The sequence below is a fragment of the Antennarius striatus genome, chromosome 17, assembly GCF_040054535.1.
Source record: "Antennarius striatus isolate MH-2024 chromosome 17, ASM4005453v1, whole genome shotgun sequence".
Classification (NCBI taxonomy): Eukaryota; Metazoa; Chordata; class Actinopteri; order Lophiiformes; family Antennariidae; genus Antennarius; species Antennarius striatus.
In genome coordinates this window covers 12,869,967-12,895,513 of record NC_090792.1, presented here as the reverse complement: position 1 = coordinate 12,895,513, position 25,547 = coordinate 12,869,967, and the positions used below count along the sequence as shown (strand labels likewise).

At 39.7% G+C, this 25,547-nt stretch overlaps 1 protein-coding gene and 1 non-coding gene across 7 annotated transcripts; both read left to right on the top strand.

Moving 5' to 3' along the window:
• The first annotated feature begins 825 nt into the window (after nucleotides 1–825).
• Nucleotides 826–897, top strand: trnaa-ugc (transfer RNA alanine (anticodon UGC)). Its single transcript has one exon. It is a non-coding gene; the product is annotated as a tRNA-Ala (tRNA).
• A 2,842-nt stretch (nucleotides 898–3,739) lies between these two features.
• On the top strand, nucleotides 3,740–25,402 carry impg1b (interphotoreceptor matrix proteoglycan 1b). Of its 6 annotated transcripts, XM_068339129.1 has the most exons (19): nucleotides 3,740–4,131; nucleotides 7,652–7,867; nucleotides 8,785–8,951; nucleotides 9,100–9,128; nucleotides 9,249–9,283; nucleotides 9,383–9,429; nucleotides 9,502–9,651; nucleotides 10,454–10,512; nucleotides 10,774–10,973; nucleotides 11,052–11,189; nucleotides 11,289–11,462; nucleotides 12,879–13,510; nucleotides 13,865–13,993; nucleotides 17,918–18,137; nucleotides 18,571–18,781; nucleotides 23,288–23,473; nucleotides 23,594–23,777; nucleotides 24,239–24,322; nucleotides 24,902–25,402. In XM_068339129.1, the coding sequence occupies exons 1-19, from the start codon at nucleotides 4,056–4,058 to the stop codon at nucleotides 24,983–24,985; spliced, it is 3,021 nt and encodes a 1,006-aa protein (XP_068195230.1). In that variant the 5' UTR covers nucleotides 3,740–4,055; the 3' UTR covers nucleotides 24,986–25,402. The 6 variants fall into 6 exon arrangements, with proteins under 6 accessions (XP_068195230.1, XP_068195232.1, XP_068195229.1 ...); XM_068339131.1 differs by having other exon boundaries at nucleotides 7,683–7,867; nucleotides 11,052–11,462; XM_068339128.1 differs by having other exon boundaries at nucleotides 11,052–11,462; nucleotides 13,904–13,993.
• Nucleotides 25,403–25,547: the final 145 nt, after the last annotated feature.

Here is a 25,547-nt window from a genome sequence, read left to right as displayed (position 1 = left end):
TAAGACTTTTTAATTACACTTACAAAGATCTTCACAGATTAGTGAAGCATAGGGATCTTTTCACATATGATCTCAAGTACCAGGTCATTGGTTTTGGCACAATTTAACGCTGGCAATGTCACTTTCCCTGCTGCAGGCTTGAAGATCACACTGTTAATCAGCCCAGAGGGGATTTTCCACAGAGGAGAATTTAGACAAACATGACTAAAAATAGGATGCACCCCTGAGGTACTCCAATATCCTAAGGTCTCTAGAAGCTGACACTGGAAATGAATCAAGGATTTTCTTTTAAATAAGTTGTGTGGAAGTCTTTTGAGGTTATATTTCACAAATATCCAAGAGAACAGGTAGGAGGTAAAACTGAGGACGAAGGTTTAAGGTTCAGAAACAAATATAACTGCTGTAGACAACATATAGGACTGAAAATACGCATATAGTATATAAAGAACTCAGCATGTGAGAATAAGACTTTTTTTTTGTTCTTTCACATTTTCTGGTGAGTGGGTGTCTGGCAGACAAAATAGGAACTTGAAGGAAAAAAGAAAACCACAAGCATTCATGGAGAACTTCAACAGTATTGCACAGATAATGACTCTGACTTCTTTGTACAAGTGTCAGGCATCACATCACCGTCTGACCCCAAAAGCACCGGCGCTGAGGGGGTGCAGCCGGCCCAGACTCACTCTGAAGGGGTGGCATGAATTGCTATGCTGGATGAGGTGCAGGGGGAACATCTTTTTTGCCTGAAGCAGAACACACACTTTAGAGAAGAATCATTTGGACTCACATTTGTTGACTCGTCCTATACATATCATTTCTATAGAAGGGGATGTAGCTCAGTGGTAGAGCGCATGCTTTGCATGTATGAGGCCCCGGGTTCAATCCCCGGCATCTCCAGGTTTGTTTGAATAATTTTGGGATTATTAAAATATTCTTCATTCATTCAAGTCAGAACATTTTTCACCATTTGTAGCAGGTGCAACTTCAAAAATTTTAATTGAACCCTGTCTCAATTTTAGAGTTGAAATTCAGACTGGATTTTTTTGAAGTGTCCACCTTGCATACATTTAAAGAACACACCTGCTCTGGTTAATAATTTTTGAACTCTTCCACTAAATAAATTTAAAAACAAAAATAATAATCAAAACATAACAGAATCAAATAATAAATAGACAACTTTGTGAAGAAAAAAACATACCCTCCCAAAATTATTTAATTTTTTTAAATTGTTGTTTCACCCAGAGAATAGGACTCTCCCGTAAGGCTTAGGATGGTTGCCCAGACCCCAGGCAGTCTGGCATTTTTCCAAAAACACCACGTAGTGAGGGGTCATATGCTGTAGATGAAATTATTATTGTTTTGATGATGATGATGATGGAAGCTGGCCAGGACAGTTTCTCCTCAATCCCCCTACGGGAACTGAACACTGTCAATCATCTCACATACTTGTTCCCCTGAGGGTAATATAGTATGGTCTTTTGGTATTTGTAGAGTTTACTAAACTAAATTGGAATGATAAGTCAACTGGTACTCAGACAATATTGCAAGAGCATTCTTCAAGATCCATTTAGTCATCCCCAGGACATGGGGGAGGCTCTGCTCATCTGGACATCTTTAGATGATGTGATGTGACCCCACAATCTTCAATGGATACAAGCTGAGCAGATCTGAGGCCACACTGTCCCATCCCAGCGCACACTGGGTCGGCGTAAGTTGTGTTACATTCTGCCTTCCTGCTCCAGAACAATACAGACAAAGGTCAAAACCAGTATCCTCACACAATCTTCAGAGTTTGCTCATTTTCAGTGTTTTTTTGTTCTGAATCTCTTCATAATTGATGACTTTTGCTGCCTCTTCCACTGACGAATCTGGACAAGTTTTGAGTCCTTGATCTTGCATTGTCTCTCTGGCCATATCATTCCCTATTTTGCTCAGGTAATATGAGTGAAGACTGGACATTTCTATTTTATCTACCTGATCTGTGTCTGATTATATTCTTGACATTTGCTCATTATGAAATAATTCAATTCACAAGGTTGTTTTCTGTTAATCAAAAACTCATTAGAAGACTGGTTATCTTGGGCTCTGTCTTTTCATGCTCTACTGGAACCATGTGATTCAATGGTTTTGGTATCTTAAAATTTTGGTTTCTGACCTTCCAATCTACACATTTTGTCTGAAAAATGACTCTATATTGGTGGCTGCAACTGCAGAAGAGACTTTGCTGTGCCAGACCCACTGAGCCAGAGACACCCAAACTCTGCCGCTAATGAAATAACTTCTTCTGACACATGGCAAGTACCTCTTTTCCTCTGTTGCATAATCTAAACTGACTCCTGTAATTGGACACTGATTCAAGTTATAAGCTAGTTGGAGAAGGTCAAGCTCGTCTGAATAAAATCCTGGTTGGGACTGACAAGGACTTGTTTATCTTGGTAAAAATAATAATATACAAGGACACAAAAAATGCATTATTAATCTACAAGGCCTACAAGATTGGGCTGCTTTTATGCGTTATGCATAATAAAATTCAGCAATAGTATTGCATAAGTGCTCATTTTATACTTATAATAAAGATGAAATCTTAATCTTCAACCTGAACTTAAAATCTTTGACTCATGGTTCACCGTGAAACGCAACCTGTGCCCCTGATCCTAGTCTTGACGGATATAGGTCAAGGTCACATACTGGAACAGTCAGGTTTGCCTGCACAATGTATGCAAAATAACCAGGACTGGACTCGTCAGCATGTCCATGCATGTACAGTTAAATGTATATTTTCACTTTAGTTCACCGAGGGATGTTAAAGTTATTTATAAAAAAAAGAAGAAATAATAAAAAATAATGTGGGTCTCAATGTGCCTAGAGCAGATCTAAATTAAATTCTTTACTGTTCATAAACACAATACAAGAGAATGACAGGTATTTTGGTTCATGAATGCAGGTTAGATTGGTTTGATTAACCATGTTGAAGTACAGCATTGCACTGATAAACACTGAGCGCTGATAATTTTTTCTGCACACTGCAGAAGGCAGTAATCACCCTGATGATGACCTCCAAACCACGGAGGTTAGCAAAATATCTTACTGAGTAATCACGGCAAATATAATCATCAAATACGAGGATAAATTGCATTTCATGATTGTGATCCCCATGAAGGTCAGCAGAAAGATGAAGGAATGAAAAAGGAAGTTGCTTGATGGACAAAAGTGAAAAAAATAATTTCATCTGAATATACAGTTCTGCAAGATGGAGATGATGGTAATATTTGATGATAATTAATTGTTTTAGCATTTTTGTAAGAACTAGAACAGGAATGAGATATATGGTTCGACCCTGCAGCCGGGCACAGTGCAGAACAAAAATACAAGTGTGACCTCACTTGACACCCTCAACAAAGGGCCAGGTTTGCTTTGGATATCCAGGAAGAAGGACTCTAATCTCAGCCAGAGAAGTGGAATAGCTTGACTGTTGAATAATGAAAAAGCACATACACAAAAGGGCTCAGTGATCAAATTTGGGGCAACTGTGGAACGTTGGCACATGATCTAGGCTAGAAAGTAGATCTCCTGGTTTGTTGAGATGACAGATTAGGGTCCAGAAGGTGGCTAACAGGATGAGGCTGGTCAGCCACGTGGCGCAGTGGGGATTACGAGCAGCAAGAAGGAGGTAAAGAGATTAGATTCAAAACAGAGCCTGCTCTTTTAACCTCATCACTGTAGTCACACAGTGCAGCAGCAAAGTCCACAGCCAACAATTCTAACCTCTCACAGCTCTACTTCTTCTCCCTCCCTCACTTGCTCTGCTCTTCTACCCATGACGGCACCTCCGTTCTGCACAGGGGTCCAACAGTACTCAGGAACTAACTTGCTGAAGAACTGACTTGGAGTGCAGATAAAAGTGGACTGGACTCCAAACAACCTGAACGTGACATTTGAGCAGGGGAGGAGACTGTTGGGATCTAACTCGCAAATAACAACAAAGTGATTTTAGATTATATTGTTGTTCACCGCACATCTTTACAAATGACAACTTCAGGATTGAAAACCACATAATGCACATCATGCTTTTGAGATCAGGACTATTCTTCACTTTGTGTCTGTTTACCCTCCAAGAAAGTCAAATCAAAGGTAAGGATCCTGCTGACAGGCTGATGTTTTAACATATTTCTGATTTTTCTGTTGGTTCATGACATAACTAGGAGGAAGACGTGGTGTTTGTGTCAATGATGGACACTCTTTATCCTCTATACCTAGCTTTATTAATGAAACTGCAGATAGATACAGATAGATAAAGGAACTGAAATTTAAAAGATGTTTCTACTGCTATATGTTGTGGTCCACTGCAGAACACAAGATTTAGGAAGGTGACAATACATTTTGAAAGCAACAGTTTGTTTCTTTTACTAACAAGTCTGTGTCTGGGAATCTGCTCTTTATTATTAAATGTTAGCTCACCCTTAAAATGTGAAGCAGCAAACGAGCGACATTAAACATAATGAATATTCATTTTAAATTAAACAGGCAGGGACTGATGATCACATGGAGAGATAGCATCATTTCACCAGTAATAACATTTACGTCTGTACTGGTTGTCTTGTTCGGTGTGATGTGCCCGAGTGAGCTCATTATCCAGGAAACAAAAGCCATTCTGTTCCCAGTGTCGCAGGACGCTAATCTTTTCTGGCTTGTAATTTTGCTTTGAGGCCTTTTGCGGCTGGAATGGGCATTAATGCCCACTCAAATGCTCCCTCCGCTGTCTCAGGCCCTTGTTTTCCTGCATGTGCAAGTTAGGCTCCATTTTTACACCCAAAGTCCATGCAAATGTCTGGGTGGTTTAGCTATTAAGGTAAATGTGATCTTGCCTTCATTCCCTATTCTGACCTCCTGAAATGTCTGGGGCTGACAGGTTGGTTGGGTAAGAGGTTTTGCCTGACAGGCACTACACTGGGATCAATTTGCTCATATTTCTACACTCTACAATCTCAATGCCCACAAATTCTTTCCATGTTCTTGATGTTCAGCCAAATTTGGATTTGAAGAGAACAATATTGTTCATTGTAAAAGTTATTTGTTTATGTAATAAGGTCATTTACAAAGTTTAAAAAAACATTGATCTTTTTTACTGAATGATTACTACTGTCACAGTCATGCATATTCTGCAGTGAAGTTAGAATATCATCTAGGACACAAACACAGCGCAAAAACCGCTACAAACTACATTTTATTGACAAAAGTATTAGGACACTGGACCCTACACCAACAGGAAGTGTTATGACATTCCATTCTATTCTAAATTCCAAGGTATAAATGTATGAATGGCAGCTATTACAGCTTTTATCCATCTGGGAAGGGTTTCAACAAGATTTTGGAACGTTTCTGTGGGAGTTTTTGATCATTCATCCAGAAGAGCATTTGTGAGGTCAGACACTGATGTTGGGTGAGGAGGCCTGGCTTGCAGTCTCTATTCCAGTTCATACCAAAGGTGTTTGAGGGGGTCGATGGCAGGTCAATCAAGTGATTGTGACTTTATGTGGTCTTCCACTTTGTGGCTGAGATGCTGTTCCTAAATGCTTCCACTTTTCGATAACACCATTTACAGTTAATAGAGGACACTGAGAAGAGAAGAAATTTCACAGAGCGGCTGATCAAAAAGGTGGAATCCTGTGACACCATTCAGACATATTCTTACACAATGATTGTAAATTCTTCTTAAACAAATAACTAAATAAACAAAAAAATAAATTGAGCTCCTAAGATCAAACCCCATTTTAAGTAAACAATTAATTATCCGTGTATTATTAGTGTCTTATTATTGTAATCAGTGTACCGGCTGTGTGATAAGAATTAACTAAAGCTGTTTAAATCAATCCACTGGACTTTAAGAAAGTTTCTTGAAAATGTTTCGCCTTTCATCCAACTTACGAAGCCTCTTGGATGAGAGGTGAAACGTTTTCAAGAAACTTTCTTAAAGTCCAGTGGATTGATTTGAACAGCTTTGGATAACGATGACCTGCATAACTGAGAACCTACACAGACAACACGATAAGAATTAACAGAATTACAATTCACTGCTACTATTTTACTCACATTTCATGCAATTACACATCCAGAATACAGTTTTCTGGTCTTTTCTGCATATGTTGGTTAATGTTGCAGAGCTAATGATGTCCACTCACCCAAATACAAATGTACACTTTTAGCTTTGAGCACGTGTTCACTTGACATTCTCCAGTCTCTTCCTGTGCTAAAGCTTTTTGCTTGTGGTCTCGTGTTAGTCTACCATGCTGTGCAGAAGATTGTACTCTTTCGTCTTTATCAACACAAAATGCAGCATGTTTGATGCCAGTGTAACATTTATTATTGAGTATGTATAACAGTGTATAGTTCACTCACTTTTTCATTTTATTCCTTAGTAACCTTCACTGAGCTCCTTAATCCACAGGAAGCAGTTTTGTCATGTGGATCTGATGACCAGGAGTCTGTATTTTGGGGCTCATAAATCCTGGCTTATTGTCTTAAGTTCTCTGAGGTTTGCCACTTGGCATTACACAGTGCTTTTCTTCTAAAATAGATTTTTCAATGGGTTGACTGTGTTACAGGGTGTTGACTGGCACACTGGTTTGTGTAATGATGTGGAATACCCTCCTGCACAGGTTCAATATGGTAACAGCTTGTTTTCTTTACCAAGGTGATCAGAGAATTAGGTTAGATTTCTTCATAACATTTGCAGCATCTCTCTGATGTATATGTCCATAAGCCCTGTTGGTTTCTGTGTTATTGCTTTAACACTTTTGTGTGGCGGGACTTTCTATTACCTCTTATTAGCCATCATTATATGTACTGTACCTCATTTTAACCTCTTTATAATACCTTTTCATCTGTAATTCACATGAATGCATCTTTGCACATTCACACCCGGATGCTCCTCAGTTTGACCTCATTCTTGCGCTGTTGAGTAAGTTTGCGCTTGCAACACGGGTCAAGTTGCCCGAGGGCTATCCAGCAACCATTCCTTAGAGAGGAGAGAACATCAGTCATTTGCTAGCTCTAAACATCTGTGCATTTTCTCAGCTTTGAGAAGCATGTATTTCTAGTCACAATTCAGAACCTTAAAGCTTCAGGCTTTTTTCCAATATTTTCACACTACAGAGAATTTGAAGGCTCAAATTACACAGTACACCTATAAATGAATCCAGAGGATTTCTATCCACTAAACTGTGCCAGAATTGGTTCTTAGGGATCTTCTTTTTAGAATGTACTGATCACGATAGAGCCAGCTGCTATTTACCCTATAGGTAGCGGGACATACATGAAGAGGGAGGGACAAATAGCATTAGCCAAATTGTTGGATTAAGTACCAGTCAGACTGGACACTCTTCAGTTGCATTTGTGTTTTTTATCCTTTATACATCAGTTGTGAAGCTGTGAATAATTGCAACTGTCAGCTGACAAAGGGTTTTGACTTTCTGCTGTTTGTTGTTAATTGAAAGGATCATCATCGGAGAAAAATGTCACACTCAACAAAAAAGCAGCTACTTACCATGAAGTGCACACGTGTTTTCTATTTGTTGAAGTGTCCTGATAAATAAAATAGCCCACATTGTTGTATTCCTACCTAAACTTCTACCCTCACTGACTGCTTTTGCAGACCTTCATGACAACGGTTTTTTTGGACTCAGGGATGTGAAGTACCGACACTTTCTAGAAGCCTCCAGGCCGATCAGACACAACATGAATGTGAGAGAAACACAGGATGGACGCAGGACGAAGAGGTCAACAGTCTTCAACACAGGGGTCAAAGTGTGTCCCCAGGAGACAATAAAAGAAATCATCGGCAGCCATCGGATTTATTACAAACTCAGAGGTAGGAGGAAATCTCCACTTTTATATTTTAATATTCATAAAACTTATGTGAAATTACGATGCCTATAATGGAAGCTGAGTAAATACTTGTGTGCTCTGCTTCTGCAGATTAATTGCTTTGAGCTTGAAGTTAACATTATGCCAGGCACACTGCTGATTTTGGGGATGCAAATATCTTTTGTCCTAAAGATATGAATTGTAGATTGGATTGAAAGGGCATCTCCTTAGTTATTGTTATAATTGTTCTATGACAGCAGCTGTTGCATATGATTCTAAAAGGAGGCAGATTAGTTTTGTGAATTAGAAATAATTGCATCACCCCAGAAATGAATTTGTCAATGAATTCATTTCCCACAGGCAAGATACTGGACAATGCAGGGTTTGTTTCCCCCACTGAAGCAGATAAATCATCTTTTTTTTTTTCTTTTCCAGGGGCTTTTGTGCTGATTTTCGTCATAATAGTAACAAAAATGTCACCAACACTCAGTGATGTAAAAATGAAGTTTGACATTTACCAAGACAAGTGTTCGTACAATTCCGGTTTTCTAAATCATAACATGCTTAATATATTTTGTGATTTATTGTGGAGTTGTGGACATTTGTGTGCTGTGTACTCATATGGTAAGCAGTGTGGAAAAGCTTTTGTGGGCAGAGCAGTGAGGCAATGTTGTAGATGGAGGAATAATCAGAGCAAATCATGTAAAGATCAAAAGCATCAATCTTTTTTATTCTCTGATATTTTATCGCTCAATTGTGTAATTTCCATCCTGTTTGTAAACACATTGAATGCGTTGTCTATGAAACCTTTGTATGTTGAGAAGACGAGATGCTCCTCACTCACTCCTCACTGATATGATTCCCTCTAATATTTTCTGAAGGAAAAGAAAGCACATGTAGCATTATGCCATGTCTTTTCAGTTTGTCAGGAGGCAATATGGGAGGCTTTTAGGATCTTCTTGGACCGAGTCCCCAACTCAGAAGAATACAGAGCCTGGGTCTACGCCTGCCAAACCCAAAACCTCTGCATGGACGACCTGGCTCAGAACTTCAGCAGCTCGCAGGAGCATCTGGAAGTCGCTGCCAGAGTGAGTCATTTCGTAACATTAATAACTAATGTGAACAAATTACTTTTATCAACCCATTTAGGACCATGTAACTTTAACGTTTGTCTTTCTTTTGTTGTTATTTTCATATAAATATTATATAGACAGTTCTTCTGTTTCTTTTTTCCAGAGAGCAGCTGAACAAGCTGAAATTGAAGGGTATGCGCAATAAAATGAAGCAAGAAATATATATGGGAGATTATGCAAAAATGAAAATTGATTTTCATTCGGAGTCTTAAACATTTAAATAAGCATTTTGAATAATTTGTTTATTTCCAGATATATAGCTGCAACCCCAGAGCCAGGAAGACTATGTGAGTTGGACAGCAGTGGCTGATTGCCAGTGAATCACTACCAACCGTTAGAAATGATCTCTGATAATAAATTAATTAATAAATTAATTTTGCCTGCAGGCACCTGGACACCCAAACTTGTTCTTCTACCAACCCAAGCTGCTGCGGTAATAAAACACACAAGATCTACAATATGATTTGACTGTTTTTGACGCTAATATTTCTGTTTTCTTTGCCAGAATGAAGAAGACCCCAACATGATAAAAGAGATCTATGAGGAATACATCGTTGAATTCAGGGTCACTGTTGTGGACCCAATGTACAGCAAGCTGTTCAGTGACCCAGAGAATCCTCAGTATGATGACATAAAACTGGAGCTCAAGGACAAGGTTAGCAGGCACAAACAGAACTATTCTTCTATGCCATGGTGTGCATTATTCTTCCATTCAAAAAGAATATTCTTTATTCTTAGTGTTGTATATTTGACAGATGTGTGACAGTAAAATCAGTGTGATCTCCAGTGTCTCTAGCATGTGTAAACCTATATAAACCTATGTAACATGTGTAAACCTATATAAACCTATGTAACATGTGTAAACCTATATAAACCTATGTAACATGTGTAAACCTATATAAACCTATGTAACATGTATAAACCTATATAAACCTGTGTAAATGTCACCTTGATTGATTTAACAGCTTTAAGGTTGCAACCAAGGGACTTTACGTAAGACTGCCAAATGACCACAAGCTTGAAATAGTAAGATCTAATCATATAGATTATCTGGGACTAAGAAGGTATTGACTCACATTTTAACCACAGGTCTTCAAGAGTCATTTCTGGGTGTTAAATTCTCATTTTTTTTTAATTGAAGAAGAAATGAATACTTGTTAATTGATTGATTAGCTAATCAATTGCTATTTACTGTTGTTCTAGTGAACAGTAACTAACACATGGAATGCAAATGTATTGTATTGTTTTGGTACTCTGTTATTGTTTTTGTAAAATAGCAAAAACATCATGATTAAATGTTTTAATCAGTTTGTTTTGTAAGCCTTAATTATCAGAATGATATTGAAATTGCTAAACACATGATGGAACCTTCATCCTTAGTCTTTAAATAGATATGGATGTATTTACTATATTTAACTAGAGATAAACATCTATTTCCTTCTTTTGTTTTTGTTTAGCTGCTTGATGTATTTAAAAAAGTTCCAGGATTCAAAGAGATCCGTGTTTTGGGTTTTCGGTAAGTTGAATCAAACTCAATTAAACTTGGGACACTATGATTATAGTTGGTAATAATGATTGATTTTGATAAACAACACAGTTCATGAGATGAGAGTACAAACATTTCTGATCACTTTTACTTGAGGTAGCTTTTCAATGAAATCTAAAGAGAAAATTCACACAGCCTCCCCCCTTTGGCACATGACTGAACCGGTATAAAAGATTTGTTATCAGTGAGATGAGAACGAGAATTCTGTCATGATATATCGTACTGCTTCAGCTTAGAAGATGTGTCTGTCCACTACGCCGTGGTCTTCAATGGAGAAACGGAGCTCAACGACGACCCTGAGGGCCTTGAGGCCCCCGACATGGAAACAAACCAGGATGTCAACGCTCCAAAACTGAAGCACATTATCGTAAAGGCCTTAAAACAGGAACCATCACTACCGCTTGACATAAAGACGCTTAGCTTTGAGGCTGGTAAGGTTAATATGATCACATGTGATGGAATTAAAAAGTAGTGGATGCTCTATAATTTGTTGATCATTTACCTTTCAGTAACAACAGTTTATCCAGTTGCGGAGCTCAGTCTCCACTCTGAAGAGAACAACGTACCCGAGGACAATGCCACGCAGGTGCCAAGGGAGGACAAGACTACCACACAAAGTTTCCTCCCCACAGTGGCAGTGACAGAAAGTATTTTGGAATATTCTTCAATCAAACCGGGAACAGAAACATTCATTCCTTTCATCCTAAATGTTCTCTCAGAAGCCACATCTGCCATCACTCCTTTAGTGGCAGGGGAAGAGGAGGAATCTACTGCTGGGGAATCCAATTACATCACACCAGACACAAATCTGGAATCCAGCATGGAGGAAGAAGAGGAAACTGAGAGAGAGGTTGAGGGAACAACGCCAGCCGAGCCTGATGATGGAGCTGAAAGTGAACCTGAGGAACAGGTGACAGAGGGTAAGGTCACTTCCAGTTAGTGCTTCTGTAGGAAAAGAGGAAGAACCTTAGGTTCTAATTCTTGATTCTGCTGATGGAGGGAAGGCAGTGAGAGGATGAGCAGGAGACAAAACACAAGAAAAGCCGATAAGGATATATCGCCGATCTATAAAACCCTAAAATTAGTGGACTAGAGGGGATCACAGTTGGATCTGAGGGTAATTGTTTGGAAACAAGAAACTAGAAAAGACTCGATAGTAACAGAAAAATGGAAGATTAGAAAGACAATTGATTTAATCGACTGACAGAACATAAACCGTGGTTAATGTCCGTTACCTTATAATGTCTCATTTAATGTTGATCCACACTTACTGGGTGGTGAAAACACATTTAAGTGTAAACCCATCCCTGAGAGTAAATGGGATGGCAGTAGTTCAGTCAGCTCAAGGGCCATGTGGACCAAAAATATTTGGAGTGTGAACTGGCAGTGGGAAGTGTCAGTTCACCTCCTGAACACTGCTGAGGTGCCCTTGAGCAAGGCACCATCCCCCTACAAGTGACTCTTTGGGCCCGCCGCTCTACCTCCCACTATTTGCATCCTCTTATTCTAAATGTGGGTCATCTCCATAATTAGCAGCTATTTTTTCTTGTATCCAGACACATTTGTGAACACGTCTCTATGTGAACTAAGAATGACAGCACCATTGACCCTGTGGTTGTCTGTGTTCACACATCTAAAAAGGCAATGAATCACATTGAAACTGAAGACACGCAGACCACCAAATTTATATTCATAGACATTCAGAGGTACTGATAAGACAAAATCTGATCTTGCAAGAATCTGTTTATTTTCTCCATTCAGACTTTATGTTGTGTTTGGCAAATCTGTGATTCTGGCCCCATATTTCACTCAAAAATGATGAGGGCAGCATCTCTGTTCTTGTTTCGAAAACACTGGATAAGTGTTGTCAATAGTTCAATTGGAAACGATGTGTAAATGAGTTAAAGTCAGCTGTTTGCTGCAGCAGAAGATAAGTGATAATTAGTCTGTCAGAATGTCTTTAATGGTTAAAGTCTTTAGGGACGTTGTTAACTCAAAGGCATCTGCCCTGAGCAGCTAAAAGATATTTCTCTCCATGGAGTCCAGACACAGAGGTGACGGCAGAGGCTGATTACTCTGCTAAGACTAATGAGGCTGATGTACATTAATCCATTTTATTCATTTAAATGGTTCTCAAAAATACATTGTCCTGCTTTTTTAAAATCTTTAAAAAAAATTGAGTAATGCCATATACATAAAATGGCTCCAGATGAAGTCACTTTAGTAAACAGAAGTCAAAGCGCCAAACAAGTTATTTTATATTTGTGATGCCATTAAGTTGTACCTTTACATTTCTTTGATCATTAAACTCCTTTCTTAAATATTTTATTTCTAAGAACTGAAATCTGCTGATGATGTCCCTGAAGACCAAAATAAGGACTTTTCTTCGGCAACTCCAGAGTCCAAACCAGACATTACTGATGTGCCTGCTGAGATTTATGAAGACCTACCAGAGTCCACAGACCTCCCAGCTACTGAGTTATATGTCACAGAACCAGCAGTTCAAATGTCCACAACATCACCTCATGACAATGCCGTCCAGGGGATTGAACCAGAAGCTGATATGGAACCCTTGCCATCCCCCGCAGAGAGTGGTGAAGCCCCTGAGTACCAAGAAGAAGCAACTGGAGGGCACAGTGGAGAAACCCCGGCCTCAACAGATCCACTCACCGAGAGATCAAACGTTCAAGAAGATACAAGTTGGAACAATACGGCGGCGGAAGTGACTGAGCCCCTGGAAGAAGAGAGTGGCAGTGGATTTCCTTCAGAGTCTGATGAACGTCCTGACGAATCCACGGCTGCACCAGCCATGAGACAAGCCAGCACCCCACTAATGAGTGTCGTGGATAAGAACAAAGAGTTGGTGGTTTTCTTTAGCTTGAGGGTCACTAACATTTTGTTTTCTGATGACCTGTTCAATAAGAGCTCCCCAGAGTATAAATCGTTGGAGAACACCTTTCTGGAACTGGTAGGTGCACAAGCTTTTGTTCTGGATATCATGTTTTTACATTCCACGTTTTCATACTTACTTTTTTTGTAGGCCAAGCTGACATGTGAATACTGTCAGACTGCGTGCAATAATGTTGCTAAAATAAGTCTGCAGGTGATATTTACTTTGTTTACTCTGAACCTTGATGCTCTGCAACGAGGATGCACTTTTCAGGAAGCCTTATCCTCTTCAATTCCTTTTTCAATCTTGTGAAAAATTAATAAATGTGTATTTTTTTTTAATACAGTATATAAATACATTATAGAGATGGAGTTACAAAGTAGCTTTATATTATTGATGTATCTGCACTATTGTGACGCTTTAATTTCATAGGTTTTGTTGGCAGCGTTAAGATTATTCTGTTTCACTCAGACACAGCGCTCTGGGTCCAGAAACTCGCCAAACCCTGGAGCTTCCAGTAAATCTGGGCCTAGGAGACAGACAACTTTAGCCTCCATACCGGTATTTTTTTTTTTCCATATTGGAACTTCATTTCCGATGCCTCAGAGAGAGCATGATCTTCCTATTTTTAACTAACCTTTCTGAAATGCAGTATCTAACAATCAGAGAGCACCTAACATTTTCTGCTTCAGTGTGCAGCTTGGCTTTTGTTCTTATACTAGATGTTTCAAGCTTTCTGCTGCAAATAATCGTGTCTGTTGGTTTTATTTATGGGTCTGGTTCTAAATAATGTGTGAACTGCCTTACCAGCTTGATTTGTGCAAAGACTTTGGCAATTTTAAAGGACTATATTCTATATTTATATTAGTATTTAACTGGAATATTTATGACTGGAGGTAATTTGTTCTTAGTTGTAAAACTTACTTCGCAAGTAAAATGGTTTTAAAAACCAAAAAAGACAAAAAGTAAAATTGATGGATTAACATTTTTGGGATATGATTTCTTACATAAATAAGGTTAGATTTGCTGAAAGAAAAGAGAAAGTGAGACATTATTCATTAAAATAGCTAGAAACAAGATCAACCAATGACTGTTTAGTTTAACTTAGCATAAAGGCTGGAAACTACCCTTGAATGCTGGGTAGTCTCTATGCTAAATTATGATTAAACCTATAAATATGGCCCTGTGTGACTGGAAAATTTTAAATAATAAAAAAAAAGTTTTGCATGGAGGAGTTCTCCACTTTGATGATGTGTGCGGATGCTACTTATTGAAGGTGCTTTTTTATCATGACATAACATGCACTGATTATTTATTATCTACTGCTGGAATCATGTACAGTGGTGTGTGGTTGGATTTGATAATTTCTCACCAACAAAAAACCCCAACATTTTTGTACATTTCTTGCACATTTGTTTTTGTTTTTTTTACCGGAATGTTTGTGCATGTTTGAAGCCTTAAAGTTAAAAACGATTGAATCATTAAATAAATGAATTAATGTGGCGCACAACGTGACAATAGCCTCAGTAAATCTAATGGAAAGGTCATGCAGCTTTTGTGTTGGTGGAGCTCAAACTAGCCGTGGGCGTCTGAATCATGAGACCTGGGTCTGCCTTAGTCACTGTGGGACTCAGAGGTTTGTGTCTTGTGTTAAGAAGCTTTAAGTAATTCTGGCTTGTTCCAGCACCACACATTGTGCTATTAACGGGCCCAATCTGCTTAGTGTAACATCAATCATCTGTGTGTGGACATCCAGTGGCATTGCTGCATCTGGTAGCGAAGATAGAATTTTTTAATTTTCTACTGCATGCCGCAGGACAGTGAAATAAAAGAGATGACAGATGAGTCAAAGTCAATTTGCCTTGGAGTGTTCAAGGGTAAATTCAGCACAGGTATTTATGATTTGTAATGGCAAATGGCTGCATCTTTGTCTTGGAATTAGATTTTTTAATTTGCATTACTTGCTGACAAACAGGTGAAGACGGCGTCCCTGTAAACCCCTTTCTATTAGCGAATAATGCCAGGGGCATCACTTGACATCCCCGTTCAGTGTCAAGGCTTCGGTGAAGGCTGCCGGGAACATATTTTTAGGTTTGGTGCCTTGCTCTTTGGGTTACGCAATGACCTCAGCATCAAAACGTGGAGGTGTGCCGATGCAAACTGGACTTTGTGTTTGCAACCCATTTCATTGTTCACATTCGTTGTTTTCCATTATTTTTTGAATCAGACGGTACAAGATGAAGTAATGGATATTTTACATACAGTACATATATACACATTACAACCCGAATAATGATGTAAATATATATAACTCTCCATCTCCAATTTTTAATGGTTGCCCAAACCGTGGTTTCTGCAGTTCTCTTCATTAATCAATTTATTGAGCTTCCTGGCAAAACTAATGTGGTCAAACATTTGAACTGGTGAGTATTTACCGTTTGCTGTCATTGTCTCTATTCCGTTAGGAATAGTCAACATATCTTCCTTTAAATGGGCTATTTTGGCGCAGAAAAGGGTAAATTTATCAGACTGGTCCAAACTGGTTGCCAAACCATTGAAAGATAGAAATGAGAAAATATGAAATCATACGCGGTCTGCAGCCCATTTAAATGGACATAATGTAATGATGGTACTGGACCCCATTTGTTCTACTATACTTCCATATATGAGCTCATATATGTATGAACCATTAGCCTCCAGTGGCTTGCCATTCCCTCTGTTTGCCTCCATTACTCTTGTACCTACTGGTTTGTAAAGCAACCAATAAAACTGGACATGGAGGTTGGCTTGATTTTAATAATTTATTGTTTTCATGGCAGCATATTTTCATTTCCACATCAGGGTTGTTGAATGAGGTCTCTCCAAACAATAACCAGTAGATACATGTGTAACTTCAGAGAAGATGATGGTTGTGTTCATGTCTGTGTTTCTTGATCAAGCGTATCTTGATTGTTCTGTAGTCCGTGGGACGGGTTACAGTGAAGTTTGTGGTGAAAGAGCTCAGGGAGTTTTGACCTTGGATAAAAGTCACCAGAGACACAATTTGGTATCTAATCTACAGCTGACATGTGAAGGCTGATATTCTGCATTGAGACAAATGGACAACAAACAGAAAACCTGTGTCCGGCTGTACTTCAGGCTGTTGTCCATTTATTGGGAATCTCGGACACTCTTGTTGCGGTCTTTTTTCTCAGAGACTATTAGCTATTTGGAACCAGCCCTCAGTGAAGTGTCTGCCAGTGATAAGTGGAGTAAACGGATCAGAGCAGAGCTTCTTAAGGCCTCTTATCTCCAGCTCGGCAGCCAGGCCAGCTGAAGCATCGTAATCTCTTCCTCTCGCACTGTGTTCGGGTTGACGTTTCCTCCGTCTGTTGTGAACGTGAGGTGGCTGGACGAGGTGCGGTTCGGATCAATGGACGCTGATGCAGGTTCATTGCTTGAGTTGGTCGACTTGCTCCGACACTGCCATCATCTGTCCAAGCTCATGGCAGAAATAGTTCCTCAATCTGTGAGGATATTGTTGAATAAAAAGAAGAAGATTTAAGTTTGGGGTCAGAGATTTGAATTTTTTTTTAAAATCAGATGCTGGTGATGCTTATTGTTCGGCCTAAACCGATAGCAACTACAGAAAAAACGATTGGTTGTGAAGATTTTTAACACACAAAATTTTATGAAACCCAAGTTTTCTTCTTAGTGTTTACATTTACATAACGTTGTGATAAGAAATAGACCTACAAAATTTAGCTTCCTTGTTTATTAATATTTGTATTTTAAGTATGTACATATACGTTTAACAATGTCCACACCACCAGCACCAACAACAATAATAAGCCACTACTGTTTGTACTTACTGTGCTTACTTTTTGCCTTGTAATCTTCTGCAGTGAGTTGGATACGGTGGAGATAGCATGCATGTGTTAATGTTAGGTACTAAACATAAATGGACTCTCCAAACAATAAAAAATAAATTGATCTCTGACTTGAATTAACACCTTTTCATATGAATCCTTATAAACCAAACTCTAATTATTTTCTGGATGTGATTACACCATCAGTAATGACAGCATTTCATGCTTGCATCAAAATTTAATTGCAAACTATTCATAGCATTCACACTGTAAAATGTGACCTGAATAATTCAGACTCAGCCATGCTATGACAACCTCAGCGTTGTTGTTGTGGAAGTCAAACCCCGTCACCGTGGTCTTCCTCTCGAGAGGACACAGATCTTTTCTGGCACTTGACACGGATGTAATTTCATTAACCCAAACACCCAAGTGAAAAACTTTGTCCTCCTAGAATCAAGAAGGATTCTATTTCAAAAGCAGTCTCGCTTTGAGTACTGCTCTGAAGGAGCAGCAGATAAATTGCTTTTCCTCCCTCTGTTGTCACTAACATTATTTTAGATGATTTCTTTTTCTGAAGAAGTGAAAGAAAATGGTGATGAAATAAATATTTATTGGCTCTCCCTGTCCTTCCTCACAGCTTCTGCCATATCTCCAATCCAATCTGACCGGATTCAAGCAGTTGGAAATTCTTAACTTCAGGAATGGCAGCGTTGTGGTAAACAGCAGGATGAAGCTGGACAGACCGGTACCTTACAATGTCACTGAGGCGGTTCACTGCGTGCTTGAAGACTTCTGCAGTGCAGCATCTAATCGGCTTGATATTGAGATTGACAGTCGCTCCTTGGAGATAGAACCAGGTGAAACATGCTTTGTTTGCCAAAATAATTGTGTAAAAAGAAAAGAAAACCCAAAAACAAAACATTTAAGGTAACATTGCATCCTGATTACAAGATGCAGACTTATTGATGGATGCAAAATTCATGCTGTATTCATGCCCATTCATGCAACAATGGCAGCATTTCCACGACGCACGTCATCAGTGTGTAGTCATTTACAGTCTGCCATATAAATCTGATGCTCCTTTCTGCTTGGCAGAGTTCACGTTCACGTGGAACCTCATTAAGCATCTTTCGTGGAAAGCATACACCTTCAATCACATTGCTCCGAGTGTCCTTTAACTGCTGCCGTATCTGTACACGGACCGACGCTGCATTAACGTTAATAAGCCGTCACCTCTGCGGTGTGCACTCTTCCTCATCTGATGCTCCTCTCCCCCTCTGTTGGTTTCAGCTGACCAAGCAGACCCCTGTAAATTCCTGGCATGCAATGAATTTTCACGCTGCGTGGTGAACAGTTGGACCAGCGAGGCTGAATGTCTGTGTGATCCGGGCTACAGCACTGTGGATGGCCTGCTGTGTCAGAGCACCTGTGTTGTGCAGCCAAATTACTGCCTGAATGGAGGCCTGTGTGAAATAATCCCAGGACATGGAGCCACCTGCAGGTACACAAAAGCTGACGGAGGAAAGAAAACACCATGACTTCAGCGCACTTAAAGGTTTTCACATATGGAGAAAGGGTATTCATTATCTTTTGCAAACACAGACCTTTTTTTTTTTTTAGCAGCCATTAGATTACATTCTTTTCTCAATAATTTCCAAAGACTTCATTTAGGGATGGAAATCACTGTTTTCAACATGCATTTCTATTTTTATTTTGTTATAATACAGTTGCAATCAAGGAATGTAGCCGCAAGAGGACACAAGCCAGTGTCTTATTGTGCCGGTCCCAAGCCTGGATAAATAAAGAGGGTTGCGTCAGGAAGGGCATCCGGCGTAAAACTTTTGCCAAATCAAAGACGCGAATCAAACCTATGACTTCCATACTGGATCAGTCGAAGTCTGGGTTAACAACGACGGCCATCGGCGCTGTTGACCTACAGGGCGCCGGTGAAAATTGGATTACTGTTGGTCGAAGAAGGAGAGGAGGAAAGTGCGTTCGCACGAAGAGAGAGAAGAGGAGCGCCAAGAGTATAGGACTAACAGTAGGGACGTTGAATGTTGGAACTATGACAGGAAAAGTTAGAGAGTTGGTTGACATGATGCAGAGAAGGAAAGTAGACATACTGTGTGTCCAGGAGACCAGGTGGAAAGGTAGCAAGGCTAGAAGTTTAGGAGCAGGGTTCAAGTTGTTATATCATGGTGCAGATGGGAAGAGAAATGGAGTAGGAGTTATCTTGAAGGAGGAGTTTGTTAGGAATGTCCTGGAGGTAAAAAGAGTGTCAGATAGAGTGATGAGTCTGAAGCTAGAAATAGAAGGTGTGATGTTCAACGTTGTTAGTGGGTATGCTCCACAGGTAGGATGTGAGCTGGAGGAGAAGGAGAAATTCTGGTTGGACTTTGATGAAGTGATGCAGAGCATGCCTAGAAGTGAGAGAGTTGTCATTGGTGCAGACTTCAATGGACATGTTGGTAAAGGAAACAGAGGTGATAAGGAAGTGATGGGCAGGTTTGGTATCCAGGAGAGGAACTCAGAAGGATAGATGGTAGTTGACTTTGCAAAAAGGATTGAAATGGCTATAGTGAATACTTTCTTCCAGAAGAGGCAGGAACATAGGGTGACCTATAAGAGTGGAGGTAGGAGCACACAGGTAGACTACATTTTGTGTATATGGTGTAACCTGAAGGAGATCAGTGACTGCAAAGTAGTGGTAGGCGAGAGTGCAGCCAAACAGCATAGCAAGCTAAAAAAGGAAGAGTGTTGCATGACTTTTAAGAAGGAGTTAAGACAGGCACTAGGTGGTCAGGAGGTGCTTCCAGATGACTGGAAAACTACAGCTAATGTGATCAGGGAGACAGGTAGGAGAGTACTTGGTGTGTCATCTGGAAGGAAAGTAGATAAGGAGACTTGGTGGTGGAATGAGGAGGTACAGGAGTGTATACAGAGAAAGAGGTTAGCTAAGAGGAAGTGGGACACTGAGAGGACTGAGGAGAGTAGACAGGAGTAGAGGGAGATGCAGCGTAAGGTGAAGGTAGAGGTAGCAAAGGCCAAACAAGAAGCTTATGATGACTTGTATGCTAGGTTGGACAGTAAGGAGGGAGAGACTGATCGATACAGGTTGGCAAGACAGAGAGACAGAGCTGGGAAGGACGTGCAGCAGGTTAGGGTGATTAAGGATAGGGACAGGTGCCAGTAGTGTGATGGGAAGATGGAAAGAGTACTTTGAAGAGTTGATGAATGTGGAAAATGAGAGAGAACAAAGACTAGAAGAGGTGACTGTTGTGGACCAGGATGTAGCAAAGATTAGTCAGGATGAAGTGAGGAGGGCATTGAAGAGGATGAAGAGTGGAAAGGCAGTCGGTCCTGATGATATACCTGTCGAGGTTTGGAAGTGTCTAGGAGAGGTGGCGGTAGAGTTTCTGACTGGGTTGTTCAACAGGATCTTAGATAGTGAGAAGATGCCTGAGGAATGGAGGAGAAGTGTGCTGGTGCCCATTTTTAAGAACAAGGGAGGTGTGCAGAGTTGTGGCAACTACAGAGGAATAAAGCTGATGAGCCATACAATGAAGTTATGGGAAAGAGTAGTGGAAGCTAGACTAAGGGCAGAAGTGAACTTCTGTGAGCAGCAGTATGGTGTCATGCCAAAAAAGAGTACTACAGATGCAGTATTTGCTTTGAGGATGTTGATAGAGAAGTACAGAGAAGGCCAGAGGGAGCTGCATTGTGTTTTTGTAGATCTGGAGAAAGCTTATCACAGGGTGCCCAGAGAGGAACTGTGGTATTGTATGAAGAAGTCTGGGGTGGCAGAGAAGTATGTTAGAGCAGTGAAGGACATGTATGAGGACTGTAAGACAGTGGTGAGGTGTGCTGTAGGTGTGACAGAGGAGTTCATGGTGGAGGTGGGACTACACCAGGGATCAGCTCTGAGCCCCTTCTTGTTCGCTATGGTGATGGACAGGCTGACAGACGAGGTTAGACAGGAATCTCCATGGACTATGATGTTTGCAGATGACATTGTGATCTGCAGTGAGAGCAGGGAACAGGTGGAGGAGATGCTAGAGAGGTGGAGGTTTGTTCTGGAAAGGAGATGAATGAAAGTTAGCCGCAGTAAGACAGAGTACATGTGTGTGAATGAGAGGGACCCAAGTGGAAAAGTGAGGTTACAGGGAGAAGAGATCAAGAATGTGGAGGATTTTAAGTACTTAGGGTCAACAGTCCAGAGAAATGGAGAGTGTGGAAAAGAGGTGAAGAAGCGTGTACAGGCAGGATGGAACGGGTGGAGAAAAGTGTCAGGTGTGATGTGTGATAGAAGAGTTTCAGCTAAAATGAAAGGAAAGGTGTACAAAACTGTGGTGAGACCAGCGATGTTGTTTGGCCTAGAGACAGTGTCACTGAGGAAAAGACAGGAGACAGAGCTGGAGGTAGCAGAGATGAAGATGCTGAGGTTCTCTTTGGGAGTAACGAGGATGGATAGGATCAGGAATGATTACATCAGAGGGACAGCACATGTTAGAGGTTTTGGAGATAAAGTCAGAGAGGCCAGACTGAGATGGTTTGGACATGTCCAGAGGAGAGATAGTGAATATATTGGTAGAAGGATGCTGAGTTTTGAACTGCCAGACAGGAGGCCTAGAGGAAGACCAAAGAGGAGGTTTATGGATGTAATGAGGGAGGACATGAAGGTAGTTGGTGTGGGAGAAGAGGATGCAGAGGACAGGGCTAGATGGAGGCAGTTGATTCGCTGTGGCGATCCCTGAAGGGAAAAGCCGAAAGGAAAAGAAGAAGAAGACAGTTGCAATCAAGGGAAAGCTGTCGTTGGTGGTGCATTCAGGGAGTTGCAAGTTTTCAGGGTTTGGATGCTTAGATTACCTTTGACTTTTCTGAAGAAAGCATTGAGAATTTAAGAGTGCTTTATAGTTGAGTTGGTTGGCATGCTTTGTTTGCTGTTGGAAACCACAGTGCTTCGACACGGGTTACAAATGGAGCATTTCTTTCTTTGACAAAGTTTCTAAATTACCTAGTTTGAAACGCTCTTATTTAACCAGATGGTAAAGCACAATTTCAATTTACTTAATCAAATATAAAGACATATTAATGATGAAGTTGTAAGTAGAAAATGTTTTTTTAAGCAGGTTTTCTCTTATGTCAATTAATTCTAATTGAATTGAATTTATTAATGAATTAATTTCAAATACTTCACATCAGTCAGACAGTAGAATGGCACACTAAGAATTGTGTTCCTGTTTGGAGTAAGATTAATTCTTAACGCACAGTTCAAGAGCAGTTTGGACTGATAAGTTTGGACTGAGTCCTGCTGAGGTGCCCTTGAACAAGGCATCGTCCCCTTACAAGTTACTCATCGAGGCACAACACAAGTTGGCTGCCTGCTTACCTCTCACTATTTGCATGCTGTTACAGGCCCCTTATGTGTGTGTGTGTGTGTGTGTGTTTGTGTGTTTGCATATACATATATATGTGTAAAATAGTTTAATAAGTTTATAAAATAATTTCCCCAATGGGATTAATCTTGTTCTTCTTCTAGATATAATCATACAAACATACACACACTATCCTAGCCAACAAACCTCATGATGTTGTTTTACTTATCACCATCTTCTATTCTTGAGGTGTCAGATGTGTGGGTGATTTCCAGGGTGATGTGTGTCCCAAAATATTCCATCACGTCGTGTTAAAATAGTCCAACCATGAAGCTTTGCTGTGTGAGACAGAGGACGCTGTGTCTTTGCTGCTACGTGGGATGTCACTTTTTAGTCTTGTTTAGAAAAGCCTACATGGTGTCCAATAATACTGGAGCATCATTAATGTTGTTCACAACATATAACATTATGAATCAAACCTATCTTTGTCATATTAGTCCGACATTATCAATTTTTAAAAAATTAAATACAAGTTTTTTTCTAGGTTGAATTAAAGTTGAATTATTTTCATTTGATAGAAACTTGTTGACATATATTTGTTCATATCATATTTGTTTATTCTTGTGTTTCAGGTGCCCTGTAGGCAAATACTGGCACTACCATGGAGAGCGCTGCAACGAGCTGGTGTCTGTTCCGTTAGATCCCACTATGATCGCCACCTGCCTGGTGGGAAGTCTCTGCCTCGTTTGTGTCATTGTTGGCATTTTAATTTTCATTAACAAGAAATGTATGAAAACCAGAAAGGCTGTGACTTTAGTGTGAGTACAAATCTTATTATATTATTGTTTCTTTTTCTTTAAACAGACATGGCTTGTTTTGCTTCAGTGATTTGTGATATCTTGTCTTTTCCCCCCATCCTCCTCTCCTTCATATTGTAGGCACACCCTTGCTCCTTATGCATTTGAGAATACTTTGAGGGTGAACCCAGTATTTGAGAGTGATGATGGCGCTTTAACTCAAGTGTCCACATTGCCATATTCTTCGAGTTCTGCCTCTTCTCAGTCCCAACAGTCTGAACAAGAACATTTTGCCTCAGTTGAAAATATACATCTGAGTATTGAGGTACACGGTACTGACTAAACCATTAAGACTAAACCACTAACCTCAAACCAGGAACCACAGCAAAATCTAACTCTAACTCTAACAAACTCTGACTATACGTGTTTTTCTTTTGTGCTTTCATCACCAATAACTTTAACGTTTTAATTCTAAACCTGTATGCCTATCATTGGAGAACTAATGCGCATCTTGACTTTAATGCTAACAAAATATCCACCAAAGGCCAAAGTCGACCTTTAGTACCTTAATCCACTGAACTGAACATAGTTCAGACCTTTCTATCCACACAAATCCAACAACACTTACAGCATTGTGCTGTATATTTAATCTGCTGCAGTAGTTGTTTCTTTCCTTCAGATCTGGGTGTTGGGAGCTGCTTAGTGCTCTAGCATACTGCCTCTGGCTCTATTGTATATTAATGAGGCTTTGTAAACACTGAGCCTGTCGACGCTCTGTCTCCACAGATCCCCAGACAACTCTACACAACCAGATCAGAAAAACTAGTGTCGGAAATGGTGGACTTCCATCACTGCATACCACACAATGAGGTGAGGACTTAGAGCAGGGGTGTCAAACTCATTTTCGCCACATCAGGGCCACATCAGCATAATGGCTGTCCTCAGAGGGGCAGATGTAACTAATATATGTAACTAAATGTAACTCGATGTAACCTAAATTACAAAATGAAAGTTGCACAGAAAAAATGTTTACATTTATTTTTAGACATTCTGACCTCTTCTCTCGTGGGCCACATACAATAATGTGGAGGGCCACATTTGGCCCGCAGGCCTTGAGTTTAACACATGTGACTTAGAGGGTATGGGGATGATGATTTGGTTGATATCAAGACACACAATTAAAAGGAACAAAAATCTGGTGAGTTTTTTCCACTATTTAAATCACCAGGTAATTTCTGTGCACTCATGTCAGAACTTTAACATGACTTAAAATGCAATTTATCTCAATTTTAAGCTATAATTTTGAAAGTCTCAGTTAGCCTTTGTAAGTTTATGTACATTTTTTATTGATTTATATAAAACAAGCCTCTTAAATATATAATAAAAGAGTCTTCTGTCATTTATTGTGTATTTCCATCTGAAATCAGTTTCTTCTTTATTGCTCTTTAGACGTGGCGATGGCCGAACGAGTACAGGACACGCTGTGTTCTGAGGACAACGGATAATGAATGTGTGGAAGTAACAGTTGTCTGACAAAAGAACTAAAAGACTCAAGTTGCTGTTTGACAGAGTACGACATTCTTGGTACGGTAGTCCTGTCAAAGATGTGTTTAAAATGTTGTGATTCATTGTTCATAGTGATTGTGTCTTATTAGACAGAGAACTATGAACTATTAAAGTGGACTTAGATTGTTTTGACATTAAACCTAATTATTTATTTTATAATTGAAAGGTAGGAACATTTCCTGGATACCCTTGGCAAAGGTTGTTTTTTCCTCACAATGAGGTGCTTATTTACAAACTGATACCCGTCAGTCTAAAATGTAGACAGAGAAATGGGGTGTATTTAAATGCTATTCTTTACTATTGTTGAGCCGAAAAGGACGTTGAATGTAAAAACCGTGTTCCTGAAATATTGTTTATAGAAAGGTTATTTCTCTTCTCAGCAATGTTGGCAGTTCAACTTTTTTTTAAGATACATTTTTCATTCAAAAGTAAATAATAAAAAAAAATATTTTACATGAATTTGGTGATTTGTTGTTATTTTGTGTGACATGTTGATGAGTTACAGGGTGAAGTCAAACGTCTTTGTGGG